Here is an 18588-nt window from a genome sequence, read left to right on the forward strand (position 1 = left end):
GAGGAGGACCGGGGTGATGTCATGTTGGCCTGTTTGCACCTCCTCCTGACCTCATCCAGTTCTGGCGGGGCCTGAAGTCTTTCCCTAGCAGCATAGAGTAGATGGCTGGATTCACCCTGAATGGGATGCCAGTCCATCACAGAGCATTTAATACGTTTCCTATTTTCTTTTGAGCCTGTATTCTTGTGGCACGTCACAATAAACCGTAGGAAGCCTGTAGTGTAGGTGCGTATCCTGAGTGCCTTCAGCAAATCACCACCTCTAAGAGACGGGGGCTGTGGGAGTTCTTCTCGTTTGACTGGGCGGCTTCTCTGATCTCCAGCTGCAGGCTTTGTTGCCGACTGTAAGAGACGGAAGCACCCCCACCCGATTACGCAGGCATGACTGAGCAGATGTGATTTTTCTGAGACTGAATTGTTTCTGTATGTATGCATTCAGATGGAAATGAGGGTGCATTTCCTACGTGAGGCAGGCCCGAATGTTCTGCGTGTGGTGGTACATGCCCTGCTCTCTCGTGCAGTGGGTGTGGAATGTTGGGGGGGGGGGCGTGACTCTGCGGCCCCTGACTCATCTTCGTGTGCCTGACACGCTTCGTACCTTGCTCCTATCTTACACCTCCACCTGTGAAGGTCCTGCTGGTTCTCCACCAGTGTTTCAGCCCGCACTGGGCTCTGGGCAGCACGGAGTTAATGCGCGCCTCTGTGGCGGAGTCTCAGCTCTCCGTCTCACTGGATGTTTAAAAATACCCTCCACCCCTCCCCCAGCCCTCCCAACATGCACCTGCAGGACGGCTGAAATCCGCTTACCCTGGGTGTGCTGGATGCTTGATGGAAACACGACACTGATGTCAGATGCGTGCAGGGAGGAGCTGAGAGGGTGGGGGTGGGGGGCAGGGGGGGTCTTGTGGGGCACTACGTGGTTACTGATGCTGGGGGCCTAAAGATCGCTGGGGAATATGTCACCTACATCTCACCTACATCTGCAAATGTACAACTACACCACAGTCACCATGGGGGTTTCTCTACATACCGAGGGGCAAAGCCGGCCCATCTCAGACCAAAGCCGGCCCATCTCAGACCAAAGCAGGCCCATCTCAGACCAAAGCCGGCCCATCTCAGACCAAAGCAGGCCCATCTCAGACCAAAGCAGGCCCATCTCAGACCAAAGCCGGCCCATCTCAGACCAAAGCAGGCCCATCTCAGACCAAAGCAGGCCCATCTCAGACCAAAGCAGGCCCATCTCAGACCAAAGCAGGTCCATCTCAGACCAAAGCCGGCCCATCTCAGACCAAAGCAGGCCCATCTCAGACCAAAGCCGGCCCATCTCAGACCAAAGCAGGCCCATCTCAGACCAAAGCAGGCCCATCTCAGACCAAAGCCGGCCCATCTCAGACCAAAGCAGGCCCATCTCAGACCAAAGCAGGCCCATCTCAGACCAAAGCCGGCCCATCTCAGACCAAAGCAGGCCCATCTCAGACCAAAGCAGGCCCATCTCAGACCAAAGCAGGCCCATCTCAGACCAAAGCAGGCCCATCTCAGACCAAAGCCGGCCCATCTCAGACCAAAGCAGGCCCATCTCAGATCCACTCCATCCCTCTGCCCCCTGCGCGCTGTTGCTCTTCACCATTCTGTGGCCTCACAATCCTACGCAGGCACTGAAATGGATGCATACCTCCAAGCACCACACGACCCCAGAAGGTCACCGCTTGGCTGGGCTGGGAGCCGGATCCCGTGCTTCACCACTAGGGGTCACCGTTGGACACGGCTCCCTGCCGGAATATTTTGGGATTTTCCGGGGGATTGGAGGTGGAGCCTGACACAAAAGCTTCTGCCCTGCTCCCAAAGTCACCATTTCATGATTAATAATAACTTTGACGAAAACAGGCTGAAGCAAACTGCCAGAGAGCCCTGCGTCGCCCTCTGCGGGGGAGGAGAGGAGCATACACTGCCTGGGGTGCTGCCTTAGGCCGGCGTCCCTCCAGGGTTCACATTAAGGGTCTCAGTCCTTTGCTTCACTTAGCAGTTCCTGGTCTTCATCTTTGACATGGTTTTGCTGATAACGGAGAACCAGTGTGCTGCGTGTACCTTCGTACTCAGGAGGGGGACCAAGGCAGTAAGGGTTGGGGGGGGGGGGAGGGCTGCAAAACAAAAAAATAACTCCCCCCCCCCCCCCCAAAAAAAAAAACTGCAAAGTGAACGGATCCTTTCCCTCCTCAGCACCCCACAGCTTCTTTGTGTGAGTCCAGTAAAAGTCCCCCCCAAAAGCCCCCCAATGCCGCAGCAGCAGATCTCTGGATGCTACTGCCCCCCCTCGCCCCCCCCCCCGCAGTCATTCTGTGGTACAGTCACTATGGAAACGTGGCTCGGCTCTCCTTCCCGTGCTGGTTCAGCTGCCCCGCCGCTGCGCTGGCCCACTGACCCGCTAGCCGGGAGGGAGCCCCCCCCCCCTTCTGTTTTGGGGTGCAGCAGCGCAGCTCCATCCAGACTGCGTCTTGCGCAGCATTGCAGCATCTCACGCAGTGGCTGCGGGGGGTCTGTACCTCCGGCCTGATGGTGTTCGCCACCCAACCCCCCCGTCTTCTGGGAAGCTCTCCAAGACGCCTGGGCTCCCTCGGGACAAAGGGCCTAACAGCTGGCCGTGATGGAGGCGAGTGGCTCTGCCCCCCCCAACACCCCCGCTCTCTGTCCCTCTGCTTTTCCGCAATGTTCACCGCTAATGTGCCTTTCATGTCTGTGTTGTATTGTCTTTCAGTCGTTCCCTTTCTTTCTCCCCATTTCTCTTGCTTTCCCTTTCTCACTCTCTCCATCTCCCTGTCTCTCCCTCCACCCCCATCATCTCTCTCTCTCTCTCTCTCTCTCTCTGTCTCCCTCCAGCTCTGCAGTGCTGTGCCACCTCATCCAATCAAAATGACTGATTACAGTGGCTGGCTTACCTCAGTGCCCGGCAACCAATTGCAAGCCAGGAAGGGGGGGGGGGGGGGTTGGGTGAGGGGCGTGGCCTGGGGAGGCAGCGGTGTGATGAGACGAGAAGCCGCAGCCTGCGCCCAGAGTCCCCGCCATCCACAGCACACTGGAGAGGGACGCATGCGCTCGCTCCCACACCCACGTACCCCCGCTGCCAGCACTGGAGACTGAAAGCTAAGCCACTGCGGAAAAGAACTCCGGCCATCTTTGAGGAGCCCACAGCCGTGGAGTGAGTGAGAAGGCATGCCAGGAGAGGCTGTCCACAGGACCGTGCCCCTGCCGGAGAGGGCACAGAACGACACGGGCATCCCAGGCCCAGGTAGGAGCGACGGGCAGCAGGTGGGGGGGTAGGGAGGTTTGAAAGGAGACTGGAATGAGAGTAAAAATGGTGTAAATAGTGAAGGAGGTATGTTTGGGAAGGGCACGGGGGAGGGGGGGTAGGCACTGGGAGGGTGAATCCCTGCGCTGACCCCACCACCTCTAACCCACCCCCCCCCCCCCCCCCCCCCCAGCAGACGGTAGGAGCATGACACAGCATCAGCAGCGGAGAATCCATGTGTAATGATTATGATGTGAGGGTCCGTACCCCACTCACGCTGTAAAGACGGCACGGCACAGGTCCAGTCTGGCCCAGGACAGGACAGGAGGACTCCCGAACCCACTGGGCATATTTTTGGCACATTTCGAGTTCATTTGCCTCACAGAGGCTTCTGGGAGAAACGCATATTCATACAATTGATGCAGCTCAGACTCAAGGGTACAACAGCTGTACTGCGCCCCTGAGCCACATGTCACATGTTTGTTTACAGTTTCGGGGGTGAGGCCGCAGTGTGCTGTGCTGGGCCACTCCTCACTGCCTCAGTCTGCTGACTGGATGGATCAGGACAACAACAGGGCCCGTCTGCTCTTAGCTAGTTTTTATTTTGTGATGCAGGAGATGGGAGGTCTGGATGGAATAATCTCTTTGTGCTGATGGCCCCGCTGTGAGCTCAGGCTGAGGTAGCACGCCCATCAGCATCTCATACAGGCTGGAGGGAGGCAGGGGTGGGGGGCGGGGGTGCTGTAGGCAGCAACTCTGACGCAGCAGAAACAAGCTGGGGCCTGTCAGCAAGGCCCAGAGCAGGGGCCTCGATTACAGCGGCAGCCTCAGCGCCAAAGCCAGCAGTGGGGGGAGGACTGACGCAGCACCCCCAGGCCCATGTGGGGCTGCTGCCACTCAGTGCAGTGCTGATGGGGTGTGGCGGGAGCTGCAGTTATATCAGGTCTGGCTTCATGCCCAATGGCAACGAGCTTCACGAGCAGATCTTTAGCAAATCAGTGAGTCTATTCTTCCTCTAACCGCTGTCTCTCTGGCTGCGTAACTGTGCCGAGCACTGCGCTGTCTTACACACTGTGTTGTATCTCAGGCAGCATGTTTTCTGAGCTGCTGGGGAACAGCACTGCGTAGCTGTCACCTTGGAGAAAAAGGATCTTGGGCAGAGAGGGTACCGCGATCAACGTGTGGCTCCATCTAGTGTCTCATCTGAGAAGGACACAGCTGCATCCCCGGGGTTCTCTAGCTGTTATGCAATGGGAGCGAGTCGGCGTGGAGTGTTTTTACCAGGCTGCAGCCAGTGGTCCTGCCGGTGGCTACGTCGCGGTTCACAGAGCGGGGGCCACACAGTGGAATCCACCGCACTACTGGGCTGGCAGCGAACTGTCATGTTGTGCCACGGAAATGGGAGGAGTGGGGGGGGGGGGGGGGGGGCGGCTGAGCTTCTCAGCTTCCCGCTGGCCAATCAGCACAGAGGATGAGGTCATTTTAGAGATGGCCCAGTTTGTGGGCGAGAGAGGCTGTGGGGGGGGGGGGGGTGATATAAGGGCCTGTTTGTTGTTTTGGTTCGTCAGTCTCTCTGCCTGGCACCAGCTGCCGGGAACAGGTCACAGTCTACCAGGACCGACTCAGTGCATGCTCCCCCTCAAACGCGGCCGCCATTATCACAGCGCACGTTCCCCCTCGACCGCTGCGCTGTATTCGTAGCCGAGCTTAAGGTGCAGAGCTTGCTGAAAGTCTCACAGCAGCTCCCTTGGTCCCCAGTCGGCCCTCAGTCAGCGCCCGGTCGGCCCTCAGTCAGCCCCCGGTCGGCCCTCAGTCAGCGCCCCGGTCGGCCCTCAGTCAGCCCCCGGTCGGCCCTCAGTCAGCACCCCGGTCGGCCCTCAGTCAGCCCCCGGTCGGTCCTCAGTCAGCCCCCGGTCGGCCCTCAGTCGGCACCCGGTCGGCCCTCAGTCAGCCCCCCGGTCGGCCCTCAGTCAGCCCCCCGGTCGGCCCTCAGTCAGCACCCGGTCGGTCCTCAGTCAGCGCCCTGGTTGGCCCTCAGTCAGCCCCTGGTCGACCCTCAGTCAGCGCCCCGGTCGGCCCTCAGTCAGCCCCCCTGGTCGGTCCTCAGTCAGCACCTGGTCGACCCTCAGTCAGCGCCCCGGTCGGCCCTCAGTCACCCCCTGGTCGACCCTCAGTCAGCGCCCCGGTCGGCCCTCAGTCAGCCCCCTGGTCGGCCCTCAGTCAGCACCTGGTCGACCCTCAGTCAGCGCCCCGGTCGGCCCTCAGTCACCCCCTGGTCGACCCTCAGTCAGCGCCCCGGTCGGCCCTCAGTCAGCCCCCTGGTCGGCCCTCAGTCAGCACCTGGTCGGCCCTCAGTCAGCCCCTGGTCGACCCTCAGTCACCCCCTGGTCGGCCCTCAGTCAGCCCCCGGTCGACCCTCAGTCACCCCCTGGTCGGCCCTCAGTCAGCCCAGTCTTTGCTACTGCATTCGCTTAACTTTGTCATGGTCCTCAAACACAGACCTGCACAGCGCCGACGTAGCAGCGGTTCTTCTTCCTGTAAACTTCCATTTAGAGCCTGGGCACCACCCCCCCCCCCCCCTTGTGTTGGCTCTGTCCCCTGACACCGTCCTCCCATGGTCCCCCGTGTCCTTTCCTTTCATCCCCATCGATCGCCCTCCTTCTCCTTTCTCAGTTCCCATCTGTCCATCCGTCCCACTTCTCTCCCTTTATCTTTTTTTGGGGGGATGGGACTACCACCCATTTTCTGAAAGAAATGCATCACTAAAAAGTAGAAATGACCCACCTCTCATAACATGGTTTTTCAATTATATTGTCAGCCGTTACCAGCAACCCTGCTGGCTGTGCGTCTCCGTTCATTTACAGAGGATGGCTGATGGAATATCCTGTGACTGGTTTTCAGCAGCCGACATCGTTCATAGCGTCACGATCTACAGCGAGTCCCTTTGGAAAAAACATGGTTCAATTGCTTCATGTTCACATTCATATGATAGTGAACCGCACCCCAAAATAACTTCTGAGTCATCTCCTTCCTATACATGCCAAGGACGGAGTTGGGGTTTGGGTTAGGGTTAGGGTTAGGGTTAGCTGTTACACGGCGCCATGGACATGCCCGAGCTCAGCACTTGCCCTGAGAGATAGCTCCGGGGAGTGAGAGAAGCACATCAGTACCAGGAGCTGTCCATCGAGTCAGAGAAGGTGAAGCTCTTGCATCGTCAGGGTCATTTAAAAATCCGGTGGGACAAGTATGGTCCCCCTGACGCTGGCTGACCCGTTCCCAGAAAGTGCTGTCTCATGCCTCACGCCTGACCTGGGCCAAGATGCTTCCCCCCCCCCCAGTTTCTCTTTGTATTCTTGATTCTCTTTGCTGGTTTGTGTTGTTTGCCAGTTTTGAATTCGATATTCAAGATCTTTATTAGCCATGTGCAACATATGTTCATTGGAAACCATAATTCTTCAAAACAAGATACAAAACAACACAAAACTATGCAAAACTATCCATCCATCCATCTGTCCATTTTCTGATACTGCTTATCCTATTCAGGGTCGAGGTGGTCCAGAGACTATCCAGGAGGCTAGAAGCTGTTCTTGAACATCCATCCATAGTTGGAGTTCTGATGCTGTGAAACCCTTCACCAGACTACTGGGGGATGGGGGGGGGTGAAGGGTTTGTGGCTGGGGTCCAGTCTGTCAGCGCCCAGGCGTCTCGGGCCACAATGTGGTCCGACCGGGTGTTTAGACAGACCCCCACCCTTTGCTCAGACGTCTCCCCAGACACGTGCTGGGGCCGCGCTGCTCTCACTGCCTGACTAAGCTGGGATGTGCTGATGGGGGATGACTACCCCTCCCCCCCCCCCACCAGGAAATCCAGTAAAGACCAGGGTGATGATGCTCGGGCTGAGTAAAGGTTAATTACTGTGCCTGAATTATCAGAGAACAAGGAGATACAACAAAGGAGGCCCAGAAAAACGGCAGAAACGAGTCCTGAAAAAGATAAAAAAAAGATATTTAAACGTGTTCTGGACAGAAAAATTATGCTAAATCTGAGTTTTGGAGCATTTTACTCCTGTCAATGTGCCTACCTGCTGGTACCTGCTGCTACCTGCTGTTACTGTAATGAACAAAAAATTTGCACCGTGAAAATACAGTGGGTATGCAAAGTAGAAAAGGCAAATCTCTCCACTTTGTCCATCTCTTATGATGGCTTTTACTCTTCTCTCCGTATCAGCATTTCCTGTTATGCAAGTCACCTTTTATATGTGTATAATGAATATTTTATTGTCTGACATTTAACATTTAACTGAAATTATTAATAGATGATTGGACAGTTTCTGAGCAGACAAAAAGGGAAAAATATATTACTTTACAGAAGGCGTTAAAAATATTAAAAATTAACCACATTCATAAAACAAGATGATATTTTATGGAACAAATAAGAGAAAATGGTTGGTGATTACTGGTTAAATGACTGATCTATTCCTTAAACAGAACCGTACTGACAGCTGTGTATTTTACTACTGGATTAAATGCAGAATTTCTCAGCCATTAGAAACTCTGCCATCAGAAATGTGTTTCATTAGTGCCTTTATATCCCAGCTAATCATCAGTATTTTTACTCACCCTCTGCTCCTTCTTTTTACAGACATGCCCAGACATGCGTCGAGCTCTTCCGCCTCCACCCCTAGTGACTGTGCCTCCACCCCTTCCCCCACCACCCCGGCACAGCTGTCCCCAGAATGCACTTCTCCGTTTGGCCCGCGGCTGCCAAAGGCCAAGCAGGGCAGCTCTGCACTCCGGCCTCAGCCAGAGGGCGCCAGCTGCGATGGCGGCCTCGACGGCCGTCCCGGAAGCATGGGCTGGCTCACGGGAAAGTTTGGCCGGGGCGCCTGCAAGCGTGGGCCGGTGAAGATGGAGAGGATCAAAGTGCTGACGGGCACGGAAGTGGAGAGTGACTACAAGGAACCGGAGGCCATGGACATGCGGGTGGTCATGGGCCAGGAAGCCCTGCTAAGGAACATGGAGGTTCAGGGGGGCCTGCCAGGGGACAAGGACCCAGAACCAGAAGTGTCAGGTCTGGAATGCCAGCCTCCGGTGCCCTCCGTAGATCCGGAGGAGGGACAGGAAAGGTCCCCTGAAAATGCAAAGTTGGATACTGGCCAAGAAATACCCTCAGCCGCCCATAACGAGTCACTGAATCCTAAGGTGGAGCAAGAGAATGACTCTGCACAGTTCTTAGCCTGTCCTATCATGGAACCCAAAGCTGTGGAGGCTGGATTGACTGACAGCTGCAGCCCCCTGGGAGATAAAGAGTGGGAGGAGCTGTCACTATCTCAGGGTGAAGTGCCTTCCTTGTCCTTCTTAGAGCCGTCCTGTGCGGTTGACCCCCAACGAGTAGGTGTCCCTTCAGGTCTGGACCCGGATCTCTACTATACTGCCCCCTCTACTCCTATCAAGATGGCCTACTGCTCGCACCTTAAGCACCAGTGGTACCCAGGCTCAGGTTCTGGCCCAGGATCTCCCACTGATGACCTTCCTGAGAGTGAAGGATTATATTCCCCTCCAACCTCCCCTTCGGGTTCCTACATCACAGCCGAGGGAGGCAGTTGGACATCTTCCTACACGTCCAGCACCTCCCCCTCATGTTCCCCTAACCTAATTGCCGAGGCAGAGATGCAGGACGCCCCTGCCAGCTATGTCGAGTCCCTGTCAGAGATTGGAGACGAGATTAGCGAAGAGAGGAACAGCACTGAGAGGGAGCCCTGTTTCAACAAGGCCGGCGAGCTGGAAATGCAGGAAGTGTCAGAAAGTATCAACTTGGTCGACAACAGAGACGCCGTAAGGAGAGAAACATGCCGGCCTCACTGGGTGACTGAGGTTGCCTCTCCTCTGACGTGCAGCACTTGGAGGAGCACATCCTCACAGGAAGGGGGAGGAGAGTCAGAAGGATCTCCTGTAGCCCTAGAGGAGCAGGAGTCTGCAATAATGGAACAATACAAGGATAAAGATCAAGACCTAGAGCTAGATCTCAAAGCCTGTGTCTCTGAACATTTTGGTTCTCTGGGTAACCCAATAGAAGACGCCTCCCTGGAGCTGGCAGCCTCGTTCCCCTTTGTGCATCGCCTAGCAACAGCAACAGACACAGAAAGTCTGACCCCAGCCACTTGTTCTTCTGAAGTCTCAGATACTGACAATAACAGCCTTTATGGTGAAATGGCTTCTTCCCCTCTCTTGTTCCCAGGCCCTTGCAGGGAGATCGGGGGTGACATGATGATACCTGCTTCGATGCTCCCTTTCAATGCCAGTCTCATCTTTCAAGCTGACTCCATGGAAATAACACTATTCCCCACAGAAGATGAACCAGGCAATGATGTAGATGCGTATGCTGCTGGTGAAGAGGAAGGAGATGTGGATGACGATGACGAAGAAGAGGATGATGTTGACGAGGTTGAGGATGAAGAGGAGGAGGAGGAGGAAGAAGAAGTGGTGGAGGATGAAGGAAAGGAAGATCCCAATGAAGAGGACACCTCTGCTTCATTCCTGAACTCCCTGTCAGAGACCTCCATCAATGAGGGTGTGGATGAATCATTTGCCTTCCAAGACGATACTGAAGAGTCAGTTGACTCTGCTTCCTACAACGGCGATGAGGAAGAAAGGCTATACAGCACAGAGAGGCACGCAGAGCTCACTCACCATTACCTTGATCCTGGTGACCCAGTGGGATCCACAGCACCCCTACAGCAGGACTCCTCTTACTGTGAAAGTGAGAGCGAAATGGAGATATCCTCAGAATCCTCTGACATAATCCACGTATCCAAGGAGCAGCTTGCAGCCGATCGTGCTGAAACGGCAGAATCCATTCCATCGCCTGTCTTATACGTCCCAAAAGAAGAGCATGAACTACACTCCCCAGAGGGGGGCTGCATGTCTCAGGATGTTGCTTTGGAGAATGAGACCCCAAAAGGGTCTTCAGAGCCCACAGCTAGTGTTGCACCAGGGAGAGTTAAGGAGTCTGTTGCACATCCATTACAGATGGGTGCTTTGCAGCCAGAGGAACACAGCAGTAAAGAACCTCTTATCCAAACTTCTGCAAACACAGTTAGTGAATTCCTACCACATACCACTCTGGGGGCTCTGATTGGTGGAAGTGAGGAACCAGACACAGAAGCTGAGCTCACAGATCAGAAAAATGGCAACACAACAGAATATGTGGAGTCGACGCTATGTCTGGATGAGACGGCCACCAACGATCTGAACAAAGGAGTCCCTGTGGCATCACATCTCAAAGAAGATCACAGTCCCAGCAACATACCAATCTCCACAAGTCCAGAGATCTCCTCTGAAGTCCCAGACAACCTGGTTGCCTCTACAGTAAACGTGTCAGTTCCTGAGTCCTCTCTCAATCAGGATAACCTGTCTGAGAATCAAGCTTGCCCTGACGACATTAACTTGGGCCCTCTCAATGTATCCTGTGCTGCATATAGCATGTTAGCTGTTTCACCAAAGAAAGAGAACTCGGAAACAAATGTTTCACGCAAAGGGTCATCAGCTGGAGTTTGGGAAGGAGAGTCATCGCTGGCAGACGGCCGTGACTATGAGGCAGGGAGACTGTTAATGTATGAGGCTGTCCAGCCCGTGTGCACAGAGCTGGCCTTCACCTCCAACATTGGCCCTGGAGACACGATCTGTGCAGAGCGAGAGGACAACCAAGGCGGCTGTGAATTGAGGGAGGACCTGGCAGACAAAGAAAGTGCAGTTCTGGAATCTAATCTGTCAAACTGGAAATCCATTGAGGAAATTTCAGAGGCTGGCGGAGGGGAGGATGGAAGCTCACATTTTCCGGAGGATGATGACAGCAACCTTGAAAACCAGGCAGGCGATCAGCTGACACAGCATCCGACGGTTGCCAAGGAAACTAGCACACTGAATGACCCAGAAAGCGGCAGCGCTGCGCTCTCACCCACAGGACCACCGAAATGCCTGCAGTTTAATATCCTTTCAGAGGAGGACAATGAGGTTTTCAGAAATCAAGCTAAAGGTGATGAACAGGAAAATGCAGACATTCACAACGAGTCTGTATCCAACATATCATTTGTGGCAGATACAACTCAGCACATATCGGATGTCATTTCTAGCAGGCAAACCTCAGAATCTGAAGGTGACATTGAGGAACATGGTGCCCTGCGGTACACAGGTTCAGTAGATCTCAGTCAGAAGTCTCACTTTTCAGAAGATAAAGAAAGTCAATTGTCTAATCTTGGAAGCAAAACCAACAGCAGAGAAAAATCAGATGGTGCAGGTTGTGTTATGGAGAAGAATCGTATGACAACACAGGAAGTCAAAAGTGAAAGAGGCGGACACACTCAAAAGAACATCAGCCTCTTAGAACAGGAGCCTGAATTGATTTTACTGGGTGGCTCCTTTGGCACGTTTAACCCCAGAAAAAAATCGAAATACTGTAAAGCAGACAAAGTGCCAGGAGATGTTCCCATATTTGTGAAGAAGGACAGGGAGATCCCCTTCCCAAGCCAAGATGCAAAGCTCCATACCAATGTTAATAGTAAAGCACGAAGCACTGAAGATGGTGACATTCCAATGTTCAGCAAACATGTCAGTGAACCAAAGAATAAGGCTGCCAGAGCAGAGAGCTCTCAGAGTAAAAGCCAGAAAGGAGAAGGGGGTATAGTGCAAGGTCCTCCTCCAGGGTCTGATGGAGAACAACTGTCTCTGCTAGGGGAAGGCCAGATGTCTGCGGACAAAGAAGTCATTAAGAAAAACATCATAGAAGAGTTGTCTTTGCTGGGGCATGGTCAGCCATCAGAGAACGCTGAAGAAAATAAAATACAAGATCCTGCTTTGGAGAGTGTTGTAGAACCAGTATCATTATCCAAGGAAAGTCAGACATCTGAGAACAACGAAGAGAAGAGGGTACAAGATCCTGCTTTGATGAGTGTTATAGAGCATGTATCATTATCTGAGAAAGGCCAGACATCTGAGAACACTGAAGACAATAAGGTACATGATCCTCCTTTGGAGAGTGTTGTAGAACATTTGTTCTTGTTTGGAGAAGGTCAGACATCAGTGAACATAGAAGAAGGTCCTCCAGAGGATGTTGTAGAATATTTATCATTATCTGGAGATGCTCAGACATCTGAGAATGTTGAGGATGATAACGTGCATGATTCACCTTTGGAGGGTGTTGTAGAATATTTGTCATTATCTGGAGAAGGTCAGCCATCTGACAACCTTGAAGAAAATAAGGTACAAGATCCTCCTGTGGAGGGTGTTGGAGAACATGTGTCATTATCTATAGAAAATCAGGCACCTGAGAACATTAAAGACAGTAATGTCCAAGATCCTCCTTTAGGGAGTGTTTTGGAACATTTGCCATTATCTGAAGAAGGTCAGAACATTGAGGAAAATAAAGTATTAGGTCCTTCTTTGCAGGTTATCGTCGAACCTTTCTCTTTACTGGGAGAAGTTCAGACATGTGAGAACATCGCTTGCAATGATGAAACAGACCCTCAGGTAGAGGTAGGAGAAAATGGCCAAAACGATCCACACTCTGCAAATAAGCATAGAAACTTAAATGGTGACAGTCCACCAACGCGTACTGCTGAGCCTGAACCAGAGGTTCCTCTGCTCCTCCCTCTCACCAGTCCTGTTTCAGTCACAGCGCAGTCAAAGAACAAGGTTACACCTACTGAGGACAAAAAAGCACAGGAGAGTAGTAAGCAATCCACAGACCAGTTGGTCAGTGAGAGCTGTAAAGCTCGTGGTGACAGTATGCAGCTCCAGGAACATCAAGAACATTTGTCACAGGAAGGCATGGGCAGCCAGAATATGGTCATACCTGGCATCTGCATGGCTGCCCAGCTAGAAGACGAACTTCCCTTATCACCGGAGGACATAGTGCTCTTACAAAGAGGACAACCAACCGGAAGCACAAAAGATATCAATGACAATAACATTGATGACAACCCGCCACCCCTCAAAGAGGACGGCAGCCCCATCCATCACAGAACCTCTGCTGAAGTATCAGTCGAGGAGCTTACCGCCCCAATCCAGGAGTCCCGATGTCTGCTGCCCCATCCCCCACCGCAGTCTCAGCTTCAAGGATCCCATCTGCACTCACACCCCATCTTCTGCTGCTCTGAGTTGTCTGAACCCCCCCCAAGACAGCCGGTCTCCATTCCAGTCCAGGACACCCTCCAGCAGGCTGAGACACAGCCTTCAGCATCACCCGCGCTGTGTCTGCACAACATGCCCAGAGGTGCGTGCTGGACACAAACTCCTCTTTCACGTGTGAAAATATGCATAGGAAAGAGTAATTCCTGAGTAACAACTGTCATCGCCTGGTATCCGAACCAGAATATTTGCATTTAAAAAGATGTTTCATTTGAATTTGAAATATTTAGCCGAGAACATTCACCACAGAGGACGTTTCGAACATATACAGTATACGCACCACGGGCTTGCGCTTCATGAGTGGTTACTGACGATAAACGGCAGGAAGGTCAGATGGTAGATGGTACAGTGGGGGGGGGGGTGAAGTTTCTGAGGCCATTTTTCTTGCTTTGTCTTCTCACAGTGGACAGTGAAGACAAGGAGAACTTTTGTGAGGCATCTCTGCGCGCAACTCTGGGTCACAGGGCCAGCCTACGAGGGGGCTCCTCCCACACGGAGTCGGGCTCCTCCAGTGAAAGGGAGCTCCTGTCTCCCCCCCACCCTGTTAGACCCAACCCTCACGCCACTGAATCGCCATCCTCAGACAGGCTGATTGATCACCTGACTGGCTGCCCCATGTCGTACAGTCATAAAGGTGAGGAGTAGGTGTCACCTGTCCACCCGCATGTGATATGCAGCCCTAGATGTCTGCCAGTCAGTTCCAGACATACAAAATAAGGTCGCAATTCAGCCACTTGTGTCCGAAATATATTCATTAAACTCTGGTAACGTATTAGTGTCAGGAGGACGATACACAGGGCAACTTGTTGAGCGATGTTCCTGGGCAATGTTACTGACCAATAGTGGGCAGCGGGTGATCTTCCACATCCAGATGAGTTGCCCTTTGTCTCACCTGGTTGGCAGTTGCCGGGCAACATTGCTGAAAACGTTGCTCCATGTACCATCACGTTTAGTGATAATTCAATGTTCCAGATTTCTGAGGAACTTCTTTCAATTATTTGAACCCCTAATTGTCCTGCTTCACTCCCCCCCCCCCACCCCCCCCCCCTCCCCCCCCCCGCCCACCTCAATTAATAAAACCCACCAAAAAAGCATCAGAAACCACAGCGGATCCTTACATCTTTTATGCAAGAGCTCTAGGGAAGAGACACACTAATGAAGTGGAGTAAGCTTGGGGAGCGGCGCAGATGCCGTCTTCCCACATGCACAACATGGCATATTTCCTCTGCCTGCATTTCCTGCATGCATACTGCCTGCACACTCTGCCGTAGCGTGAGAGCGTGTGCTCGCCCAGCCGTGCTACACCTGTGTCGCTGATGCGTATGCATGGCCACGCGCCCTGTGTCAACAGAGGGCTCCTGTAACGAGTCGGACAGCGATGGGTCTGTGCCAGAACTGGAGGAGTCAGAGACGTCCCTGATGAGGCCCACAGACTCACAGGTGGGGAGTCCATAGTGGGGGGGTCTCAGCTACAAAATGTCACCTTGGGCCCCCTCTTTGGTTGGTCCTTTCAATCTGGGTCCTACGTATCGATTTAGCTACATGGAGGGGGGAAGGGCATTCATTGTTGATGTAAAACTCACTGTCCTCCATTCTGTGTAACCTCCATCTCTCTTCCCTCTTTTCTCAGTCTCAGCTTTCTCATGCAGCGCCCTCTGCTGACGAGTCCATGAACAAAGGCAAGCAGAGCCGCAGTGAAAAGAAAGCCCGGAAGGTGGGGGCAGCCAGACCTAGTTAAACAGACACCGAACTGTTCCAGTCGTGTTCAAGACTAAACCAAACGATTGTATACAAGCCTTGATGGCTGTTTACACATAAGCGTCTGATCTATAGCTCTTCCTTTGTCTGTTTGTGTTTACGTATCCCCCTGTAGGCCATGTCCAAGCTGGGATTAAGGCAGATCCACGGGGTCACACGCATCACCATCCGCAAGTCCAAAAACATCCTCTTCGTCATCACTCGCCCTGACGTCTTCAAGAGCCCAGCCTCTGACATCTATATCGTTTTTGGGGAGGCTAAAGTGAGCCCTGTTATAATCCGTCTCTGATGACAGTCTAATAACAATGTGGAATATGCACTGCAAAAATGGGGGGGGGGACTCTGTAGTGGTGGATCTGTAATGCTGGATCCATTAATGACAACCAGGAAGCTTCATCCTGTGGTTTAGATTAATGTTTCTCAGCCAAGTCCTCACAGATCCACAGATGGTCCACTTTTTGCTGGGAGGGAGCAAAAATGTGGACTGTCTGGAAGGGTCCCAAGGACTGGGTTGGGAAACACTGCAGTAATGTACAGCAGAGATGAGATTAAACCTGCTTCTGATCTTTAATCAGCAGTGTCTGGCAGCTCCTTCATGTTCTCCTCTCTGTCTGTCTGTCTCTCTCTCTGTCTCTCTCTCTTACACACGACACACACACACACAAACACACTTCTATCCTTCTTCCACTCCCTTCCTATCCTCTCCTCTCCCTGTCCGTATGTGTCCACACCGCTCACCACTCTGTATTTCTCTCACCCCAACCCAGATCGAAGATCTCTCCCAGCAGGTTCACAAAGCCGCAGCAGAGAAGTTCAAGGTGCCCCTGGAACCGTCACCCATCATCCCAGAAAACAGGCCCAGTCTCAGCATCAAGGAGGAGAGTGAAGAGGAGGAGGTACTCACAGTTCTTACTGTGAGCTTGTCTGTCTGTGTCTGTGTTATGGGGCCACGTGTCCGTGTTATGGGGCCAGGTGTCTGTGTTATGGGGCCACGTGTCTGTGTTATGGGGCCACGTGTCTGTGTTAGGGGGCCACGTGTCTTTGTTATGGAGCCACGTGTCTGTGTTATGGGGCCACGTGTCTGTGTTAAGGGGCCACGTGTCTGTGTTATGGGGCCACGTGTCTGTGTTATGGGGCCACGTGTCTGTGTTATGGGGCCACGTGTCTGTGTTATGGGGCCACGTGTCTGTGTTAAGGGGCCACGTGTCTGTGTTAGGGGGCCACGTGTCTTTGTTATGGAGCCACGTGTCTGTGTTAGGGGGCCACGTGTCTGTGTTATGGGGCCACGTGTCTGTGTTATGGGGCCACGTGTCTGTGTTATGGGGCCACGTGTCTGTGTTATGGAGCCACGTGTCTGTGGTATGGGGCCACGTGTCTGTGTTATGGAGCCACGTGTCTGTGTTATGGGGCCACGTGTCTGTGTTATGGGGCCACGTGTCTGTGTTAGGGGGCCACGTGTCAGTGTTATGGGGCCACGTGTCTGTGTTATGGGGCCACGTGTCTGTGTTATGGGGCCACGTGTCTGTGTTATGGAGCCACGTGTCTGTGGTATGGGGCCACGTGTCTGTGTTAAGGGGCCACGTGTCTGTGTTATGGGGCCACGTGTCAGTGTTAAGGGGCCACGTGTCTGTGTTATGGAGCCACGTGTCTGTGTTAGGGGGCCACGTGTCTGTGTTATGGAGCCACGTGTCTGTGGTATGGGGCCACGTGTCTGTGTTAAGGGGCCACGTGTCTGTGTTATGGGGCCACGTGTCAGTGTTAAGGGGCCACGTGTCTGTGTTATGGAGCCACGTGTCTGTGTTAGGGGGCCACGTGTCTGTGTTATGGGGCCACGTGTCTGTGTTATGGGGCCACGTGTCTGTGTTATGGGGCCACGTGTCTGTGTTATGGAGCCACGTGTCTGTGGTATGGGGCCACGTGTCTGTGTTAAGGGGCCACGTGTCTGTGTTATGGGGCCACGTGTCAGTGTTAAGGGGCCACGTGTCTGTGTTATGGAGCCACGTGTCTGTGTTAGGGGGCCACGTGTCTGTGTTATGGAGCCACGTGTCTGTGTTAAGGGGCCACGTGTCTGTGTTATGGAGCCACGTGTCTGTGTTATGGAGCCACGTGTCAGTGTTAAGGGGCCATGTGTCTGTGTTAGGGGGCCATGTAACTCTCTAGATTAGGACTCGTGAACAAGATTGGAAGGTTACTGTTTCAGTGGCCGGTGAATTGATGTTACCACTGGACCCTTGAGTAAGGACTTTAACCCCAGTGTCTCCAGCTTCTGGCTGACTGCTTTTTTTGATAAAAGTATCTGCTAAATAAGTAAAACATGCATAAATATTCAAAGAGTAAGATCCTATTCAATCCATCCAGCAAAGCCACTGTGTCCCCTCTCTGCAGGTGGATGAGGCTGGCTTGGAGCTGAGGGACATCGAGCTGGTCATGGCCCAGGCAAACGTTTCCAGGGGGAAGGCCGTCCGGGCACTGCGGCACAACAAGAACGACATCGTCAACGCTATCATGGTGATGGGGCCGGTCCTGGGGGGGCTGGGAGTATCGGATCCTGATATTGTGCTGGAGGCAGTCGAGGTGTAATGAATCATGTAATGATCCATTTCCTGCCACGGTTTCCATCACGCGTGTCCTGCTGCAGGAGCAAGTCACTGACATCATCTTCCTGCCAGAACATTTCCTGTTCCCCTTTAACCGTTGCTGCTGGAATTATCGCCACAGAGATGCTAATTCCAGGCCTTGCAGCCAATGTTGTGCCTGCAGCCAGTCCTGAGAGTGGGGGGGGTTGGGGGGGATGAGAGGCCGGAGCTGACCACGGCTTCCCCAACATCTCCACAGCACCCCTCTGAGTTACTGCAAAGGCATGACAACAGACACCCCATCCTTCAGTATAATCAGCTTTAATCCGCTCTCTCTCTCTCTCTCTCTCTCTCCCCCCCTTTCCAGGAGCTGACTATGTGAGGAGAGAGGAGAGGTTCTCGCACCCCCTGCACACTCACCCTGTCCCCCCCCAGCCCCCCAAGGCTCATGAGAACTATAAACCTGCCTGTATTGCTATGTTACTTCCCCTTCTGCTCGCAGAATAAACCAGCCTAATGTAATCAGAGCAGGCCTCGTGTGCTTTTTTTTACGACGTTCTCAAAATGTCACTCTCACTGAGCCCCCACCCTGCCCCACCAAACCAAACAGGGACTGCCACCCCTATAGATTGTAATATTTGCATGAATTACAATTCCAGTCCCTGTTCAGTTTTTAATCTCCACCTTTGTGCGTCTGTAAGGGTCTGTGCTGCCCTTATCTTTATAATTACCACGGTTTGAAGAAATATTACAGCCAGACTTGTGAGGTCCTCCGACCCAGATGTGCA

General features: G+C 53.2%; 2 protein-coding genes across 3 annotated transcripts; both read left to right on the plus strand.

The window, feature by feature from the left end:
- The first annotated feature begins 937 nt into the window (after positions 1-937).
- On the plus strand, positions 938-1843 carry LOC125749356 (uncharacterized). Its single transcript, XM_049026527.1, has 2 exons — positions 938-1254; positions 1297-1843. Exons 1-2 carry the CDS (start codon positions 956-958, stop codon positions 1814-1816), a joined length of 819 nt encoding a protein of 272 aa, XP_048882484.1. The 5' UTR covers positions 938-955; the 3' UTR covers positions 1817-1843.
- Positions 1844-3023: 1180 nt separating this feature from the next.
- nacad (NAC alpha domain containing) lies at positions 3024-18327 on the plus strand. 2 transcript variants are annotated; one of them, XM_049026398.1, is made up of 9 exons: positions 3024-3282; positions 7924-13551; positions 13870-14100; positions 14818-14906; positions 15097-15180; positions 15340-15486; positions 15992-16120; positions 17610-17732; positions 18168-18327. In XM_049026398.1, the coding sequence occupies exons 1-9, from the start codon at positions 3207-3209 to the stop codon at positions 18180-18182; spliced, it is 6522 nt and encodes a 2173-aa protein (XP_048882355.1). In that variant the 5' UTR covers positions 3024-3206; the 3' UTR covers positions 18183-18327. The 2 variants fall into 2 exon arrangements, with proteins under 2 accessions (XP_048882355.1, XP_048882354.1); XM_049026397.1 differs by lacking the exon at positions 18168-18327 and having other exon boundaries at positions 17610-18159.
- The last annotated feature ends 261 nt before the right edge of the window (positions 18328-18588 follow it).

This window comes from Brienomyrus brachyistius, chromosome 9 (assembly GCF_023856365.1).
Source record: "Brienomyrus brachyistius isolate T26 chromosome 9, BBRACH_0.4, whole genome shotgun sequence".
Lineage (NCBI taxonomy): Eukaryota > Metazoa > Chordata > Actinopteri > Osteoglossiformes > Mormyridae > Brienomyrus > Brienomyrus brachyistius.